Raw genomic sequence first — 19,013 nt, forward strand, 5'->3', positions numbered from 1 at the left:
CGCCAGGAGCTTTATAATCCTGACCAATTTTGGGTTGCATCACGCACATAAGGAGAAACTTCACAAAAACTCTCCTCTGTAATTAAAAATATGCACACACTGCAAGATTGGAAAATAAGAGAGCATCACACACCATGGGATATTATTATTATTATTAAGATTAGGGAGCAATCGGGGAAACAGTGCACCACCTCACATGGTCTTACAGAGACAGATGTAAACAAAAGTGAGATTGTGGTGGTGCAATTTAGATTTTCATGATAGTATACTATGCAAGCCCACTTTACCTTCAGTGACTAGAATTAATGTCAGCTGTTCCAGGACTAGTGTTAGCTTGTAGAAGGACTTGAACACCTCTGAAGGGAGGTGACTAGGTATTCTCTTCTTTCTAAGTGCTCATGTCGCATCAACTGGTCGCACTCGAGGTTCTCAAGAAGCAGCATCTCCATAATAAGGTCCTCTGAAATCACTGCTATCACTGTCTTTGCTTATTCATTTAGCTGCTAATCAGACATGCCATAGTTCAGCTGAAAGCGTTTCTTCATACCTCAGCTCTGTCTTTACTGCTAAGTCTTCATGTCTGAATTTCTGGAACTGGTGCCCCCTAAGCGCTGGTCAATATTGATTCAATCCTACAATCCTTTTTACCATCACTCATGAAAAAACTCAACTCTTCCACTGTTCCCCCTCCCTAACCTGAAGGGAGCGATCCACCAACCCCACCACATTACACACTCAATTGCAAACTGCTCCAGTGGACTTTGTAGGTCATGGTCTGATGAAGACAAAAGGACGGCATCTTCCACAAATAAAGGAATATCACTCAACTGGACTTTTTCCAAGCCTCAGTTGCACATTGTAAAAAGAAAAACACAAAATTGCATTCATTTTTAACCATGATAGCGGTAATGCCAGGGTTTAGTTTTTACTTATGTGTTGAAAGAATGTTACATGGGTCACAATGAATCCCAGAGTCTTTGGTGATCACATGACTGTTTTAAGCAAGTAGATTTTTGTTTTTGTTTTTGTGAGAAATAATCGAGTAACAGTGAGTAACATTCATGTCTCCTTTATGATGAATTAATTACATTTAACTTTAGAACTCGGGTCACCATGAGGAAGGTTCAGTGCAAATTAGCACAGCTGCTAAGATGCAAACAAAATAGTGGCCTAAACATGATTAACCTTCGTCTTGTGTTAGCTTTCTGCTGCTATCTCGTGTTAGGGTCGGTTTTGACCTGTGTCTTAAATCAGCTGTAAAACACACTAAAAACTTTTTTTTCATCCCATTTGTTTTTCTTCTCTTGGTTACGTTGTTGTTAGGCTTCCTTATGCATGAAAATGTTTGTTTTAGTATTTCTGGTGTGGGGCCCTCTGCCTTTTTTGTCAGTATACCCCTTGACTTAATTTTAACCTTCCTCTTGTTAGCTTTCTGCTACCATCTCTTGTGTTAGGGTCGGTTTTGACCCTAGTCTAAAATCAATTAGTTATCCTCCCATTTGTTTCTCATCTCTTGGTTACGTTGTTTTCCTTCTTTGTCCATGAAAAGCTTGGTTTTGCACTTATGCTTTTAGTTTTAACTCTCATTATTATTCTTATCGTTATAACAATAAAGGAAAGATTGAGATTAACCCGGGTCGCAACCGACCCTGACAACACAAATACCTGAGCATTTTAGAATTTTGTGAAAAAAAATATTTTGTTTTATTTTGTTATAGGTTCCTGACAAAGTCAAAAAGCCTTGATGCAATAAACAAATTTATGTGGTACCTTTATGCATTTAAAACCTAAAAACGGGTCAGTGGCAACCCTAACACAAGAAGAAGGTTAAACATGCTTAACATGCTAGCATCATCATCACCATTGTTTGCATGATATATAGTGCATTGCACATGTGTGATGCTTCCTCTCCACTAGTTTCACTTTCGATCCTCACTCAGGTCTACACGTCCTTGGATTGATTTTACATATGGTTACAGAGTCAGTGACCCAACAGTCAATAGACTGACTGTCTTCCCCTGACAACTGCCTTCAATCTTAACAGTTCAAGCCGTTGTATGTAACAAACAGGCAGAGGGACCCGCTGGTAGAATGTCTGCAAGCGCTCACTCTCATGTTGCAAGTGACAGACTTTGGTGTGGGATTGTGATGGAAAAGTACCACTTATCATGTGCCTGTGAGGCAATCTCAACACCATCTGCACGTCCATCCTATTACCCCAGCACTGCATCGGTACTGCTCAGAAAACAAGGATCATGTAACGTAATATTTCTCTGTTAGAGATAAAGTAAAATATTTGTCTAATATGAAAGTGTAATATTTAAAAAAAAAACACTCGCACATTGGAGGCTGAGGATTAGGTGGCCTACCCATTGGTGGTAAATAGAAATAAAAGACACTCAAAATGTCATAAATTATTTCACCTTTTTCAGCCAATGTATGATTCTCCTGGTAGAGTGAATCTCAGCATGACATACCACTCAATGTCCAAACATAAAAGATCCACTTACAACTCATAACAGCATATCAACATCTGAGATCAATACCTGTGCTTGTCTTTCAAGGTTTCAGGTTTATTCCTATCTTGGCAACAGCTAGACATGAGATTAAAGGGAACGTGTGGAACATCCCTGCATGTTTTAATAGACCATGGTGTTCAAGGAATGTCCTGAGGCAAGAAATGTTAATATTAACACCAGTATGCAAATCAGTCTGCTCTGTGGGGACACTCGGAGGCCCAAGTCAACAGACATGTCCTTTTCCATTTCTGAAAGTGATAGGGTGAAATGAACTCAGCTGGCATTTTAATACACACACATAAACAGTGCTACAATAAATCTACCACCATGGGGGTTAGAATGCTAAATATTTTTGTAATCAGAAAAGGACTGATTCAACTATGTGATCATTTTGAAGGATGTCATTTGTGGTGTTGCTGAACTGTATTGCATTATATGCATTATATCTGTTATTCAGTAGACACTCACTGATATATGTGTATAAATATACAAATATATATATATATATATATATATATATATATATATATATATATATATATATATATATATATATATATATATATATATATATATATATATATACACATACATACATATATGTGATACATTCATGTATGAGGGTGTCCTTTCCTTTTCTCAAGAGAATACATTTATTATTTATTATGACAACTATTATAAAAGGGAAAATATGAAGCCTGTGGTTTCTGTTGAGCGGCTGCTGGACCCTTGGCAACAGTTTTTAACTACACCAACTCAATGTTTTAGGCCAAAGCACATATCCGAGGTCACACACACTGTAGGTTTCCTGAATACAACCAAATACTGGTAAACTGAGGTACTGTTAAAATGAATTTCTCCAACAACTTGATTTGTTTAAATGACAATCCAGGTGGTCAACAAACAGCAAAAAAAACAGCAAATTGCCTAATCAGCTCATTTTTGCTTGACATATCATTGTCAAAATATTGATTAATATTATCATGGTCAACTAATTAAATAATCATGGTCAACTAATTAAATAATCATTTAGACCGTTTAATTGTACATTAGTGAGGACCTGTAATCAAAACTAAAACATCAATTTCTGTTTTGATAACCAGATAATCCTCACTTATTGTTAGTAAAGATGAAGATGTAGGATAAATGTATGTGTGTGTGTGTGGGGGGTGGGGGGGCACTGAAGTACAACACAAAGCACTAAAACAGGTATTAGGTATCCACTTTGTCACCACGTAATGCCTCAATTGTGTCAAGTATTTGTGAGCTCCAGTTCTGCGTACTTTTCACTTCACCGCTGATTAGAGGACTGTGCTGATTAGTTACCTAGGTGATGGATGACAGACAAATGCCTCCATTTTCATCAGTATAGCCAGACTCCCAAGACATGCGTTCCTGCTTCACTGGTATTGATTCTCTCTCTGTGGCTCTTATCAAGATTGCAGTGTTACACTTTGATTCATTGGCTCACAATGAAGGAGGCAGTGACATTAATCACCCTGAACATATCAATAGAGGAGATGTGCACACTGTATTGGCTTGATATACAGTAAATACATTACAAATCAAAACCACTATGGATTGGAAGTTTATAGTTTGACCATGTAGCTGGAGTTGCTTTGAAATATAAATGATCAATAATCATTAATTAAAAACTAAATAAATGTGTGTGTGTATATATATATACTGTATATATATGTTGTTTTTTGTTATTTCTGTCCTTAATAGATACCACAAAAAAAATAGTGACTATCAGAGATAAACAGTCGTTATTGCGTGCAGTAAAAGTCTGTCAGCTTTACAACCGTCCTGCATCTTTGAGCCCATTGAGCCCCTAACACAGGTTCTTAGTATTAAGCTCCCCTCAGGCACATGGCTTGTAAAATGTAAGCTGCCCTTAGTGATTCTTCAGTGATCCAGAAAAGATTTCTCCATATTGCTCTGTCCTGTTTTCTAAAATGCAGTAGAAAGTCTATGCATTAGGTGATTTTTTTTTTTTTTTTTTTTTTTTTTTTTTTTTTTTTTTTTTACAAATGTCTGTCACATACAATAGAGCAATACTGTTAGCTTTTTAATGGAAAAAACTAAAAGCAAGCTTTTTAATAGATAAACTAAAAGCAACTTTGTAAATTGAAGAATGGTTACAATAGGGGCATTGTATCAGTCAATAAAATAATAATATTATTATACTAATAACAATAGTGTATAAAGAAGGATGCATGGTACAGCAAAAGGCTAAACCACCAACAGTAAGAGCATAACAATCATTGTATGATTAAACATAATGGCTAGTCATCCCAATATCATTCTTGTCTCTTAGAAATGTTTCATCAGTATGGCTTGTGGGATATATAACATATTAGCTGTCTTTGCAGTTTTGTGATGAGTGCAGTAATCAGTTAATTGAATGCAGTATATGGTGAGGCTACTGTATCGTAGTCCAGCGCAGCAAAGCCTCTGCTGTGCTGACTCACTCCTCAACTTAAGTTACATAACATCAAAAAGGGAAGTTAAATTAAGTTGTTTTGTGAAATTAAATGGCTATAATTTAGATGTGCAGTTTTTAGCAGTGAGCATTGCTAAGTACACTTATAAATGTCTCTTTAAAAGTGGAGCAAAATTATACATTTATCAAAATGTAAAAATGCTGATTAAATCGTGCTATGTCATATAGAATGAAGAGACTTAACGTCAGAAATGGAGGATAAACTATATTCATGACATCAAATGTACGAAATGATAAAAAGGATTGCCATGCGCCAGCCTAATGTTCTTATTGTCCATAAATGTGTTTGCTCTGGAAAGAGCTGTTTCCGATGCTGATGTTGGTTTTTAGCAAACATGGTTGAATCCCCTCACTAGACAAAAGCACACTTTATTCATGTTGCAGATGACACCACCAGCCCACATCTGAGTAAACAGCAAACAGGAGTACGGGACCGAGCGCTGCCTGACAGCTGCACAAAATCTACCAGCAACAGACTTCATCAAACACCAAACACCGGCATCATGTAGTGACTGCAGTCACAAAACTACAATTATACAAAGACAGATGCACAGGCTATTATCCCCCGACCAGACGTGTTCTCATAGGTTTGTCCTGAAGAACACACACACATAGCATTGTGTGAGTAAATACCACTTGGCCAGGGTTAGTCAACAGTCAGGTGTATACACTGCAGACAGAACCTGACACACGGCAAACCAGGACAAAACAGGAAGCTCTGGCTCTGTATAACCAGTCTCCACACTGTTGTCACATTCAGGAGCAGTGGCACTGCTGATATATACAGTAGAACACAGTGTTCACAACCAGCTAAGCCCCTTCTTGTTACAGTCATCCATTATCACACCACCAACTCACTGGCAGCTGCTATACAGCTCAGCTGGTTCCTCATTATGCTCATTACATTGCTGAGGTGAAAATAAGCCCTTAGCCTAATATAACATAAATGCTATCGACATTGAGAGGATCAAATCAATGGGACAATTTGCATAAATTTGGTCCAAAACAATAATCAATGCTTTCAATGGTTTTCATCCCACCGCAAACTTGACATTAGAACCATTCAGTTGTATTTTTACCCAGTTCATTTAATAAATACAATTTTATAGTGGAAAAAATGGTTTCTTGTAAAGGCCTAGCTAAGGATGGGCAGTACATCAGTGTATTGTGGTAAGTAGGTCAAATTTCATAATTGCACCGTGTGAAGGTTAAGGCTGTTTTTCCTTTTAAATGATGATAATAATTCCTCTTTTTTAAAATCTCGATTGCATTCATGCCCTGTGTGGTTTTGAGAGAGTTTTATCTAGCTTCGGTTCATAATAAAAAGCACTGCAGTGCTGCAATGCTACTTCACACTGTGGAGGATATAAAGCTGACTGTGGGTTGGTGTCTCTGTCCGTTGCTGGTGCATTACTCTCATCAAGAGTCTAAGACATAAATCCTCTCCCGCTAACCTCCCATCACAAATCACTTTCTGTCTTTTTCCTCCTTTCACTGACTAGTCGATAGCTCTCGCGCTTCTCTCTCTGCCTTTAAAGGTGCTCATCTCAAATATTTATTCCTTTGTGCCTGTCTGTTGGTCTTGGTTGATGTTCGGTGGGTTTATGTCTCAGTTAAAGATGCAGTGAGAACAGATCACACAGATTACATTAATCAGACTTTTGAGCATTTAGTAACACTTCACAAATATTTCAGGGTGTAACAGGGAACAAAGTAGATGGGAATATTTAAGGGTTGTGTTGTTAATAAAACATGTTTGTAGAGTTAGTATGAAGTTAACATTAAAAACAAGTAGTAAGAGGTGATAAAAGTAATTTGACCTGTTTCTGTCTCAGATATTCTTGTTGTCTATGTGAAAAGGTGCAATTCAAAGTTCAATTCAAATAGTGAAACTATATAGACTCATTCCACACTGAAATATTTCATGTATTTATTTCTTTTAATTGTAATGATTGTCTTACATTTAATGAAAACCCAAAATTCAGACATAAATTTGTTTTTTTTGCTTTGTTCTGATTCAGGGTCTGAAACAAATTGTTGCATTTTTCCCAAATGGTCCAAAATGCCAACTGTTCTCTCATTGGTCAGAAATCTGACCTGTAAGGAGGAGTTTACCTGGGGAAAAAAACAACCATGGAACATCAGCAGTGTGTCTGTGGCTAGTTTTTTTTTTTTAAGTCAGTTGTGTCGATTGCTGAGTCGATTACGTTCTCACTGCAAACTAACCGCTCCAGGGCTCAAATGGACGCAAGCCAAGACCAGCCCTTCTTTGCGATCTAGGCCCAATTGTGCGCGATTACTGTTTGACTCATGCGCATAACGTATTGTTATTATTTCATAGCGTGGTGAATGTGCAGGTCACAACTTGTCCACCATGCTATGAAATAATAATGTATGATTATGTAACATTACGACACATGAAGCAAATACTCTGAACTACTTGCGCTTTTTAAGTAACTCTGCTCAGCAGCCGTGTCTGGAGTGTAGTTTCGGTTACGTATTTGCCTCAAAAACAACTCAGTCTCGTAACGTTCCATTATTATTTTATAGCGTGGTGAATGTGCAGGTCACAACTTGTCCACAACAGTGTTTTGGAGTTGTTGGATTGTGCATTTGATGAGTTTGATGAGGGAAAGCCTGGAAATACTGCGCGCAGTGCAGAGCTCACATCTCTGCCCCACCGATCTAAAAACAGCTTGCACCGACAAATACTGTAAATGTAATGAACCTACTCCTATAACTATAGGGTGAATTAGCCAAAATGTTGAAATATCCCTTTAATCTGGTTCAGTAGGCTACACTATCATGAAGAGAACTGATTATTTGCCAGTCGTATTCTAATTTATTGAGACCACCTCTATGTGACATCAATGATTGTGATCAGAGCAATGATTTAAGGCCACATGCAGACGGCTTCAGAGCTGCTGTTTGACCGGAGGTATATGGTGCCAGTCTCTCTTGAAAAGGACGTGGCACAGGAGCATGTAAAGCCAGTAAAAGCACAGGGCAGAAACTTCAGAGTGTCTACCTGGTGTGCATCATCATGTCGGCTCCAGGCTGCTGTTAGTGTTCTTTATGCCTCAGTGAAAGAGGTAAAGAGAGGTTCAACAGAGGTGAGCAGTAATGATCCAGCTATAGCTCTTACCCCCGTCTCTGTCTTTAATGTGGAACGTCATCACTACTAATCTCTCTCTCTCCCTCACTCTGTCTGCCTCCGTCCACTGTTTCTTTTCCTGGTGGAGTAATTTTCCCTCTGTAGTGATCTTTCATATGGTTCAACCTAACAGAACAAACACATCGACCACCGGCAGCTGCCTGCCTTTATGACTTCCAGAGCGTGATGATGATGTACCGCCACACACTGTATTCAGCAAAGAGAAGTTACAGAAGTTTTCATGTATAAGTGATTATAACTTCCGGACCTCATAATTATAACTCAGTTTTCTTTTAATTATAAGTAAAGAAAATTATCTCGTGATTAAGAGAAAAAAAAAGTCACAATTACAGGGTAAGAAAAGAAACAGAAACGTGATAATGAAGGCTGATTGAATTAGAATTTTCCTTTTCTTTTTACTCCACAGTTTGATGCATGTAGATGTCCTGATGTGTCTGAGTGAACGAGGGGAGCATTTTAATGAATATGTCAACACAGCACAGGCGCGTGTAGGCGCTAGCATTGTTCAAGCGGAGCACTCTCTGATTGGCTCCTATTTGGGTACAGATATTTTAATCACTGCAGCGTTAATATCAATAGGAAGTAAATCTGGCTCTCAGACGATTTCTTCCCGCACAGCTCCACTCTAATGGTTTCTGGTTCCCGAGTCCAGGAATCAATTAGTCAATTGACTGAAAATGAATTGGCAACTATTTTTTTGTTGGATAATTTAACTCATTTTATTCAAGTAAGAAATGCCAAAAAAATCAAGCCACCGCTTTTGGCTGCTGAAATGTGAAGCATGCTGTTTTTTTTTTTGTAAACACTAAATTGAATATTTTAATGATGATTTTGCATTAATCGAGGTGTTTTATTGACCAAATTCAGTGATTAAGAAAACACAATTTCTAATGAAAATACTTGTCGGTTTCGGGATTTTATTATAATCATAATAAAAACGATATAGTGCCTGCTTTTTCCACTGCTGCTGCTGAGTCCTCATGTCTCTGCTTTGTTTAAACCAGCATTCATGTCCACTTTTTCCTCTATGTATGATTCTGTGAGTATGACTAATGTGAAGCATTGGGGGCAGGGATTATATCTTACACAGCAATAAAAAAAATGACAGGAGCTCTGCAGATTAATCTGTCTCCATCCATACATTCATTATGAAGACACACTAACCGTCTTCAAGCAGACAATTTTGTGTCATCATGTCCAAAGACGGTGTCAGGCAGAAATTAGGGATCATCTTGTGTTATGCCTCCAGGATTAAGATTGAACAAATGGTGGATGATGGACATTTGTCTACTCAAATTAAGATGGTGCATTGGAAGACGGACCGGATTACTGTGTGAGGACACAGGTTCAGATGTGATTAACCAGTACATAGTACATACTGTGCTGAGGAGGAACGACTCCAGTGAGATGTTGCTTTCAAGCCAGATCACAGATACAACTTTGCCTCTTATGAGCAATAATCCCGTACACCATGCTCCCTTCAAACATAAAAACCCTGCACATCCACACATACACAGACACCCAGTGCTGCTGGAACATTTGCATTTCTGTGGTTGACGTCTGTGAGTACATGACTGCCCTGTGTACCGTTTATCAAGTCACACTACTGGATTATTCAAATAGGAGGAAAATATGAGTCACTGTGATCCTGACTGTGATTGCCGCTTTCAAAGTAGTCAAACGTTTGGGGAAGAGATGCTGTTGCTGGTATTCTGAAAAATAAGATCTCAGCTTTCCCTCTTGGTGCTATGCAGACAGAGGAGATGTTTAATTTGTGAAGCCGCGATATGTTACGCACTGCTACACAGATTGTGGGCGAAGGGGTATTTCGCCTGCTGCTTTTCAGCTGTCACCCCTTTTTGAAACGGCTCTCATGTCCACACCACTGATGAACACCTTCATTCTTCACACAAGTGTTCCTAAAGCATCTGCCACTCCATGAGAGAGACAAACATTTTTTTTTTCAGCATCAGCTGATTGGCATGTTTTATTGTCGACTCAAAGCTTTCACTCCGGAGCTCCTTTTATTGTCGAAGGATGTCTTTTTTTTTCAGGCAGAGCACCATTTAAAGATCTTACATAATAATGCAAATGATTTCAGTGTCATACTTCAGCACTCCATTTGCTGCCGCTCTCTTTTGTGCACATGAAATGTGTGTTTCATGGACATAATGAGCCTGAGCAGTTCAGTCTCGGCTCTCTGGATCTATGCGTTCATCGCTCAAACATCATCCTACAAAGTGTCTCCTGATGTCTTTCAGGGTGTGGAGGGGAGAGAGTGGACAACACCCACTTCCAGTTACGTAAAAGAGGTTTTTTAGACGTTACGGGGTTTTTAAAACCATGCAGCCAACAAACATGTTCGCTCTTCCTGAAGATACCTGCTGCACCAGAGTGTGTTCCTATCAATTTTTTAATGTTGCTAATTTTACTCATGCCTCTTCCAATGATGTCAGTTTTACCCCTCTCTGCTTCTTCTACTCCTCACATCTCAGTGTTATTCCTGTCCATTATCAAACGGCTCAAATGCCACAGTCATTGTCAAAGCTCATATTACTCAGCATAGATTGAATAGATATATCCACCTGCAACCTTGTATGTGTGTCGGTTTTGTTCAGATACAATATTTCACAGAGCTGCCATGTTTGTTTTTTGTTTTCCTGGTGAGACTCTGTTCGTGTTGTGTGTATCGATATTCCAGTAACCAAACAGGTCCGATTTAGAATCGATTCTCAGAATAAAATATCAATACTTGCACCTGTCTGCACTAATTTGGGTGTATTTTTTTTTGTTTATGGTGGAAAGTTACTTTGCTATTTACAGGAATGTGCCGGCCACCGGAGAGAATGCACCCCAGCCCGCACACACACACTTATACACACACTGCTGTTCCAAACACAAACCTTTTGATGAGGGGAAATCTGAGAAAGTAACAACTAAAAAATCTGAAAACATGGTCCATACAAAAAATGTTGGGAGAATGGTTTTGTTAAAAGCCTGAATTAGATGTTTAATTGTCTTTTGTTGACTTTTTCTACGTTCTTTCAGAGAGAATATTTCAAATGGCCACAATTGTAAGTTGCTTTGGATGCTCTTGTCTGCTAAATGAGAAAATGTAAGTGTAAATTTCACGTTCTAAAGGATACATTTAATGTCTTTTTTTCAATGTTTTGTCTCCACTGACAATTCAATTTAAACCAAAGAAAGATCCTTGTTCTAGTGTCACTGCGTAACTATAATTTGAAACTGTCTGTTTTCTTGTTTTGTTTTTGTTTTTGTTTCCCCCCTCTTCACACATTAAGCCTTTGTAAATTGTATTGGTTCCTTTAGTACCACCTTTGGTTTTACTTGGTATCAGTTGTATCTCACACTCTGTAAGCCTTAACAATGATTACTAACTCTGGTAATACACCCACATTTCTTTGCCAGGCTCAGAAGTAAACACCAATGAGGCAAACTTCATCCAATTATCAATCAGTTTAATTTGTATCACAGTCTGTTTTACATTCATATCACAAACCCTGCTGCACAGTTCACAGCTGCACTCCTTCAGAATATCAACAGAGTAATGTATAGCAACTATTGAGGCCAGAGGCGCTCTGTTAAACAAACCTGCTGGCCGATCTGTTGATTGGGTCAGATTATCTTTGGGGCATCGTAATTTATAATTGAAAAGAAATCCACATTATGATCTACAAAAGGTGACTTATCAGATTTAATTTTGGTCGTTTGATGTCTGATTCTCTTTGACTTTAATGCTCAAATCTTCATTAAATAAGAACAGTTGGACTTATTACCTGGCAAGAATGAGCTAGCACTATGTCAGCAGGGCTTTAAGGTAATTGTTATGAGTATGCTAAAATGTTCTGTACTTCATCCAGTAGGAAACATAAATGCCTGAAAGCAATTTCATAACAGTCCCTGCAGAAGCTGCTGAGATGTTTCACTCAAAACCCCCAAATGTGAAGCTTATAGTGAGGCTGGAGGGCAAGCCAGGGAATACCCACAGTCTTCATAGAATTAGGCAACTATAGGGCCAAACAGATGGTGGGACATTTCACTGTGTACGTGAAAACTTGATATGATATGAAAATAAATAAATAAATAAAAAGTCAAGGAACCATCAAAGTCAGCAGGTTTCATACTCTGGAGACCATGAATGTCTGTTCAATATTTCAGAGCCATCCATCAATTGTTTTTTTTTTTGTGACTGGACAGAAATGGCAGGTTGACCAACAGACAACAACAAATCAGAAGGCAGATTGTTTCCTTCCACAGAAGAAATGTTTTCACTACATTTTCTCTCCAGATTATTGCCATATCAGTTCATCTGTACACACGATTATGGCAGTTTATTGCAATTACATGAAGGAGGAGTTTTCCCTGCAGGAAAATCATCAACAATGATGCTAAATATCCATAAATTACGCCAAACACAACCAACATATCTGTCCATAACATCACTTATCTGCTTGTGTCATATTCTTGGGGAGGGGTCCATGTGTGTGTGTGTGTGTGTGTGTAAATCTGTCCCGAGACAGGCAAACACATGCGACCAGTTAAATATGCACCTGAACTCCACCAACATTTGAACAGCAGCAGCCCTCATGCTGCTGCCAGTGGAGACATCTGAAGGAGAAAATTGTTCCCTCGCCCCTTTAAAAGGAAGCTGCTGCCTGTTGTGCTATTGTGTTACCCTTTCACAAGGTTATATAGCAATGCATTTCAAGAAGCAGCAGTGGAGCTTGCATACTCCGCAGCACGGTCTGTTTCTCTGTGATAGCCCATCACCGCCGTTTGTGTGCCAGAGCTTCTAATAACGGATTATCAGGAAGCTGCTCCACATGTTATTCTGAGGCCTTTAAGTCTTTATGACAAAAAATTGCTTCATCATATTTCTGTGACTAATTTATAATAACCAAAATTGTAATAGACTATATACTAGTTTGCGTATAGTTAACGCTATGAGACTTTTCCTTAACAGATTATTATTTATGGCCATCAGAGGAGCCCACATACTTAGCTGAGAGGAATCTCCAGAAAGAAATATTGGGGCCAATGTTGGACCATCTCTCCTCATTAGTGTATTGTGTGCTTAATTATTTCTTCGTAACCACACAGGCAAGAAATGGAGTTAAATGACAGTGAAATAATGACTCCCGCACAATGTCATGACACCAAGTGCACATAACTGCCGGAAAATAATCACCTTACATATAATTCTCCAAAATGTTTCTGTAGTAAGTAGTTTTTCCATTGATAATGAATGAAACCAATTAGGTGTGGTTAAAAAAAGCACTTGTGTTCAGTTATTATTTAATGTTACGTAATATGTATATTTTATTCCTGTGGAGACTGATTCATTCTTAAAAAAAAAAAAAAAGCAGATTTGCATGAAATAAAAATCCAGAGGCAGACTGTAGGCAGACAGACACACTTTGATTTTGTGGTCTGACAGCAAGCACCGGATCGTTTGTCCAGATATTCACTCACCCACAGCAGAGGATTGTGGCTGCCTGCACAACCAGATATGAAAGTGCATTACTAAGCAGGCATTAGACTATCAGTAACCCATGCTGAAGGGAAACTACAAACAAATAAATAAATGGAAACCTTATTTACACCACCCACATGCACTTGTGCATGAGTCAGCAGAAAAATCAGACCATATGGCTTAAACTGTGTCCAGGGGAAGATGAACTATGTCTGCAGGTTAAAAAAAACAACAAAACTGTCACAAGAGCAATTCCCATTGTGTCATTCACAGTGTTTCCTTGTATTATTGATAAATTAGATTAACTTGATGGATCTTCTCCACAGAACCACACTGAAGCTGGTCACGCCTCCTGAGGGGAGCTACAATAAACCAATACTACTGTCTCACACAGCCATATGATGATCAGTGTCCTCAGGTATAGCTCTAAACAAACAATGCATGTGCCACATTGTAAAATAAGTGAACACATGACAGCCACCTGGTGTGGCAGCCACGGAGCACAAACACTAGACGGTCTGTTGCTTCTTTGACAGTCAAATACACAAAACCGAGGACAGTAAAACCGGAGCTATTGTTCTGACTGATGATCAATTCAGCGTTCCTGTGGTAATGGAGCAACACAGCAGCAGTGTGAAACCAGGTGTGGGCCTTGTCCCTCACACTAACTCATAAAGAATCTCAAAAGCTGGATCTTCTGTAAATTCTTATTCTGGGAAATTACTTTTTTTTTTTTTTTTTAATGAACACAGGAAAATTGTTCATGCAATTCACCCCACCACCAGGAAGAGGTCTGGCTCATCTGCAGAGGAGAGAGGCTATTAAGCAACCCTCCATCACAGGTCTGTGCCCAAAAGTCACCTTGGGAGGCCAAATTGACGGGATAAGTGATGGCGCAAACGGGTTGGAATTGGGTGTCCGCCAGGAAGGCAGGACGTAGAGCAACACACAGTTGCAACCCATCAAAAGGGAAGCAGGACTTTTTTTGGGGAGGGGGGAAGGAAGGAGCTGTGGGCCAACAAGGACAATGACAGCGTCCTGTTTAAAAAAAAAATCGCGATCCACCATCTCCTGAACGCCCTTTCAGTTAATGGGCTTGCTGGGATTGATCTCACTTGTGTAGCTGGAGTATAGTAGAGGGACACGGACTGCACTCAGGCTGCAGCTCTGCAGCAGGCAGGCTACCATGTGTCCTTCCACTATGTGCTCCTGTCATGCTCCGAGGATTTCAACGTTTTGCGTCAAAAAAAAAACAAAAAAAACACAAACAGTGGCTTCACTTGGTGGGTGGGGGGGGCTGTGCTGATTCCATGCATGCGCTATCGGATAGGCCTAGTGCCCAAACCCCCTCTGCGTTCTAGCTTATGTAGGTCATCAAAGAGAACATCTGAGATATGAGAGGGGGGCATTTCGTCAGCATGTGGTGATTAATTATGCCTTTGCACCGAGGAGGGCCCTTACCTTCTGCTGTCGCCTTGCCATATCTGTGGGCTGTTTTGCATTGAATGGATAAGCGATGCATCGCATCACAAAAACATACAACTGCAGCTTCTTTTTACGATCATCTTCCTCCCTCTGCAGCTTCTCCAGGTCCTCTTTCTCCTCGCTGACGGCCGAGGGGCTCGGGCTGGTCGGACGGGCGCTGCTGCGGCTGCTGCTGGGCGCTAGTCCACCCGAGCTCTCGCTGGTCCTGCTCGGAGAGATGCGGGATCCGGCCTGGGGTGCCATCGCCTCTTTGCTTTCCTCCTCCACTATCCCATCAGATTCTTCCTCGCTGGACGACGGATCTAACATCTTGCTCTATAGAGGTTGATGCGCCTCTATACGGATAACCTAACTCACTGAGTGAAGTTGATCTGGTCGTCCCCCCCGGGTGATGGCTGTGCCGCTGTCGTATCCGTGCAGGGGTGATGTGATGTGGATGAATATGCCAGGGCAAGGGGGGGAGCTAGGCCCTGGTTGTAGTCACTCGCTGAGAGATGTCAGCAGTATGAGTGGAGCTGGAGGAGGTTGAGTCTGCTTCACACTGTGCTTTCTCCGCCTGCGTCGACCTCTCGTCGATGCTTACGTATTTTCTCTATTTTATTGGCCAGTCACTGCTGCGGATGTGCGAGGGGGAGGTGAGAGGGCGGAGCGGTGGGGATGGGGCAAGGGGAGTATATATTGTACAGATGAGGGGAATGAGAGGGTTTTTTCGTTCTTTCCCCCTTCCTTCTGTCTTTCTTTTTCTTTTTTTCCCCAAAGCGGACAGCGGCCTCTCCCTGGCCGCCGGGCTGGAGCGCAGCAGCCGGGAGCTGTCCGTGGTCCTGAACCCAGTCTGAGAGCAGAGTGAAGGATGCGCGCCTCGTCCTTTTTTTTTTTTTTTCTTTTTTTTACTGTAGCTCATCATATCATCCTGCAGTGCTGGTACACCTAAGATGGCTGCCACAGGATTTCTCTGATATTGTCACTGAAATGGGGAGCATTACTCAGTTTGTGTACTGTGCGCGGGACACAGATCAGTGTTAGATGTGAGGACACAGAGCAGGGGCTGCTGAGCCAGCGACGCGCCGGTTCGCTCGTTCAAGGGTGGGGTAGCCATGAAGGCTCAGCTGCTCGCTCTCAGCCTGTAGGCTGGAGAAATTGATTGTTGCAGCATGTGCTGGTATCCATTGTCAGGAAATTGGATCAGGCTGCAGTCACACAAGCTCTTCATCTAACAAATAAAGATTTATTATTGGAGCTAAATGGAACTGACCAGGTGTTCATCTAAATCTCAGGCGTGTGGCCACGAGGCCACATGCAAATGTAGCCTTCTACTCACTGCAAACTAAATTCAGTGGTTTGTGGAGTAAACCTTGACTTGATCTCAAACAGATCATTACATTTTAACATGATAATAAAGTTGTATTTGTGATAGCATGCTGGCTGTAGGCCTATAAGAGGTCACGTGACCTTTCAAAACCTCCGAAAGCAGTCTGCAAGTAATGGGCCCCTCATAATCTCACACTACAGTACAACTACAAACAAACACATGATTTCTCTCTACACAATTTTGCACATGTGGACAACGATGGGCAGTGTTTTTATTTCACCACATTATTCATTATTTATCTCCCAACAATAATATAAGTAAATAAAGTGTGTGTGTGTGTGTGTGTGTGTGTGTGTGTGTGGGGGGGGGGGTTCTTTGTTAGAGCTAAAAAAAAAAAAAAAAAAAGATTGCTAATATAAATTACAAAATGGCAGATTTAGATGATTTTATGCCAAAGAAAATGCATTGTAACTGCAAATGTTACTTGGATTTTGAGTGCATAGACAAAGAGAGCAGCAAGACTTAACTGCCTAGTGGTTATGAATCTGCCACTCTGACTAGTTTCAGAGTACATTCTTCTACATCCAGAATTATGTGGCTAAAATGTGTTTTGTAAAGGTTACTGTGACCTGAACCTTTGACCTTTAGCCACCAATAATCAGATCACTCTGGAGTCCTGGTACTGTAAACCTTTGTACCAAATACGAATTGTATTAAAGCTTTACAGAGAAATTGAATAAAATTTGTATACTCCAGATATTTGTTGTAATAAGTGTTTAGAGGAAAAAGGAACACTGTTCCATTGTGTTTGGGAATGCTCAAAAGTATACAGCCATTTTGGCAGACTGTGATGGGGGCCATTTCCCAGATGGTGGGTAAGAATGTTCCCCTACAAGCGAAACCTTGTATCCTGGGTATATACCCTGAAAATTTGGTTACCAATTCTAAACAATATTGATTGATTTTGGGCCTCTTCAAGCTAGAAGACTGATGGCTGATGACTCACTGGAAAAATATACAATTGCCCTCTGTAAAGTAATAGTTGAAGGAGATTGCAACATAATAATTATTATTATTTTATTTTTTCTTCATCTTTTAATTGTTTTGTTGTATATTTGCTACACATTATTTGCTATTGCTTGGGTCATTGCTATGTTTTCTATATGTAAAAACTTAAAAAGATATATTGTTTAAAAAAACAAAAGAAAAAAAGAGCTTTACAGTGATATCACTTTCACAAGGTTTAACCTGACCTTTGACCACCACAGTCGGGCAGTTCGGCTTTTTAATCTGGCCCATCAAATAATTGTCCAATTTATAGCAAAGACCTCAAAATCTGATGCACTGGGGAAAAAAGGGTTTCCACAACTCTGCTCCCACTGAAACTGAATGTTTTCTGAAAGTTTTCTTTCACTTTTAGGTAATGGGTTTTAGGCTACATGTCATTTATATAAGTTCACACAAACAGTCTCCATTCATCTGATACTGACCCGGCCCATCCGTCAAATTTGGAACTCATCATTGCCCCTGAGTCAAAAAGTTCACCCTTGACTCCCAGTAAATGTTTGTGCCATATTTTCCATTGAGGTGTTACTGACATATCGTGTCCATGGGAATGGGATGAAGGGACGTACTGTACAGACCAGGCGGTGGCATCATGATGGCAGGTCAGTAGACACCTACAGTAGCTCACCCTCTGACCTGGTTGGGTTACCTCCGCTGACTTAATTACACTGACAGGCAAATTACTCTTGGCCTGAATGGATTACGGTGGCAGGAATACAGTCCTGTGGCTCTTCACTAATGGAGAAACATGTTGTTTAGGAACCTACGTATATTATTTTAAGCATGCATGTACGTACTGTATATGGACACAGATTAGAAGCCTCCCCCCTGCTATCTAATAATCCTCTGTGTAATGCTCAGAGCACTGAGACAAGAGACGATTAGTCGATAATTACATACTGTAGTAACTCCCCCTGCTGATGCTTTGGGAAAAGGAAACATCATTTGTGCAACAGAAATATTTCTGTCTTATTTCGTATCTTGTTTATTATTTTCAAACCGTGTAGGTGTCGACAGCCTGGATTCATCTATTGCCTTTAAACCTACTGACCTGTCTGTAAATGTAGAGATAGGTCAGATAAATGAATCAATCACTGACAGTGGTCCATCTCAACATTTTTACATAATCCTCTACTTTACAGCATTTGGCTTGTCATATTTGCTCTGCTCAGTTCAGGAATGCGATTCATAGAGAACATATCCTGGGTCCAAATGTCTGTCATTTTGTGTAGGTGTTAATCAAATCCATCAAAGATTTGGTTAATCCGCTGTCCTTTCAAATATGTGCTATTATGTAAGAAACATCTCAGCACTTTTACTTTGACGTTAGGCTTACTCTCCCCTGCAGAACTCATATTTTCCAGCTATGCCACCTCCCCCTGACCCTGCATTGTGTTCACCTCCCCCACCGCTCAGACTTCTTGCAGTGGCATCATGACGGTCTTTATACTGTGAGCTCA

The 19,013-nt window shown here is 40.1% G+C and overlaps 1 protein-coding gene across 11 annotated transcripts in view; it reads right to left on the bottom strand.

Moving 5' to 3' along the window:
• LOC310985773 (calcium-dependent secretion activator 1-like) overlaps positions 1-15,488 on the bottom strand; it is a gene marked incomplete at both ends in the record, with an annotated part of 71,873 nt that extends 56,385 nt beyond the window's left edge. For all 11 annotated transcript variants that reach the window (XM_083971423.1, XM_083971432.1, XM_083971429.1 and 8 more), the window contains one exon: positions 15,156-15,488. In XM_083971423.1, coding sequence (XP_083827549.1) covers positions 15,156-15,488 — 333 coding nt within the window. The remainder of the gene's footprint in view (positions 1-15,155) is intronic.
• Between the last annotated feature and the right edge of the window lie 3,525 nt (positions 15,489-19,013).

Source organism: Trachurus trachurus (genome assembly GCF_905171665.1).
Source record: "Trachurus trachurus genome assembly, chromosome: 5".
Classification (NCBI taxonomy): Eukaryota; Metazoa; Chordata; class Actinopteri; order Carangiformes; family Carangidae; genus Trachurus; species Trachurus trachurus.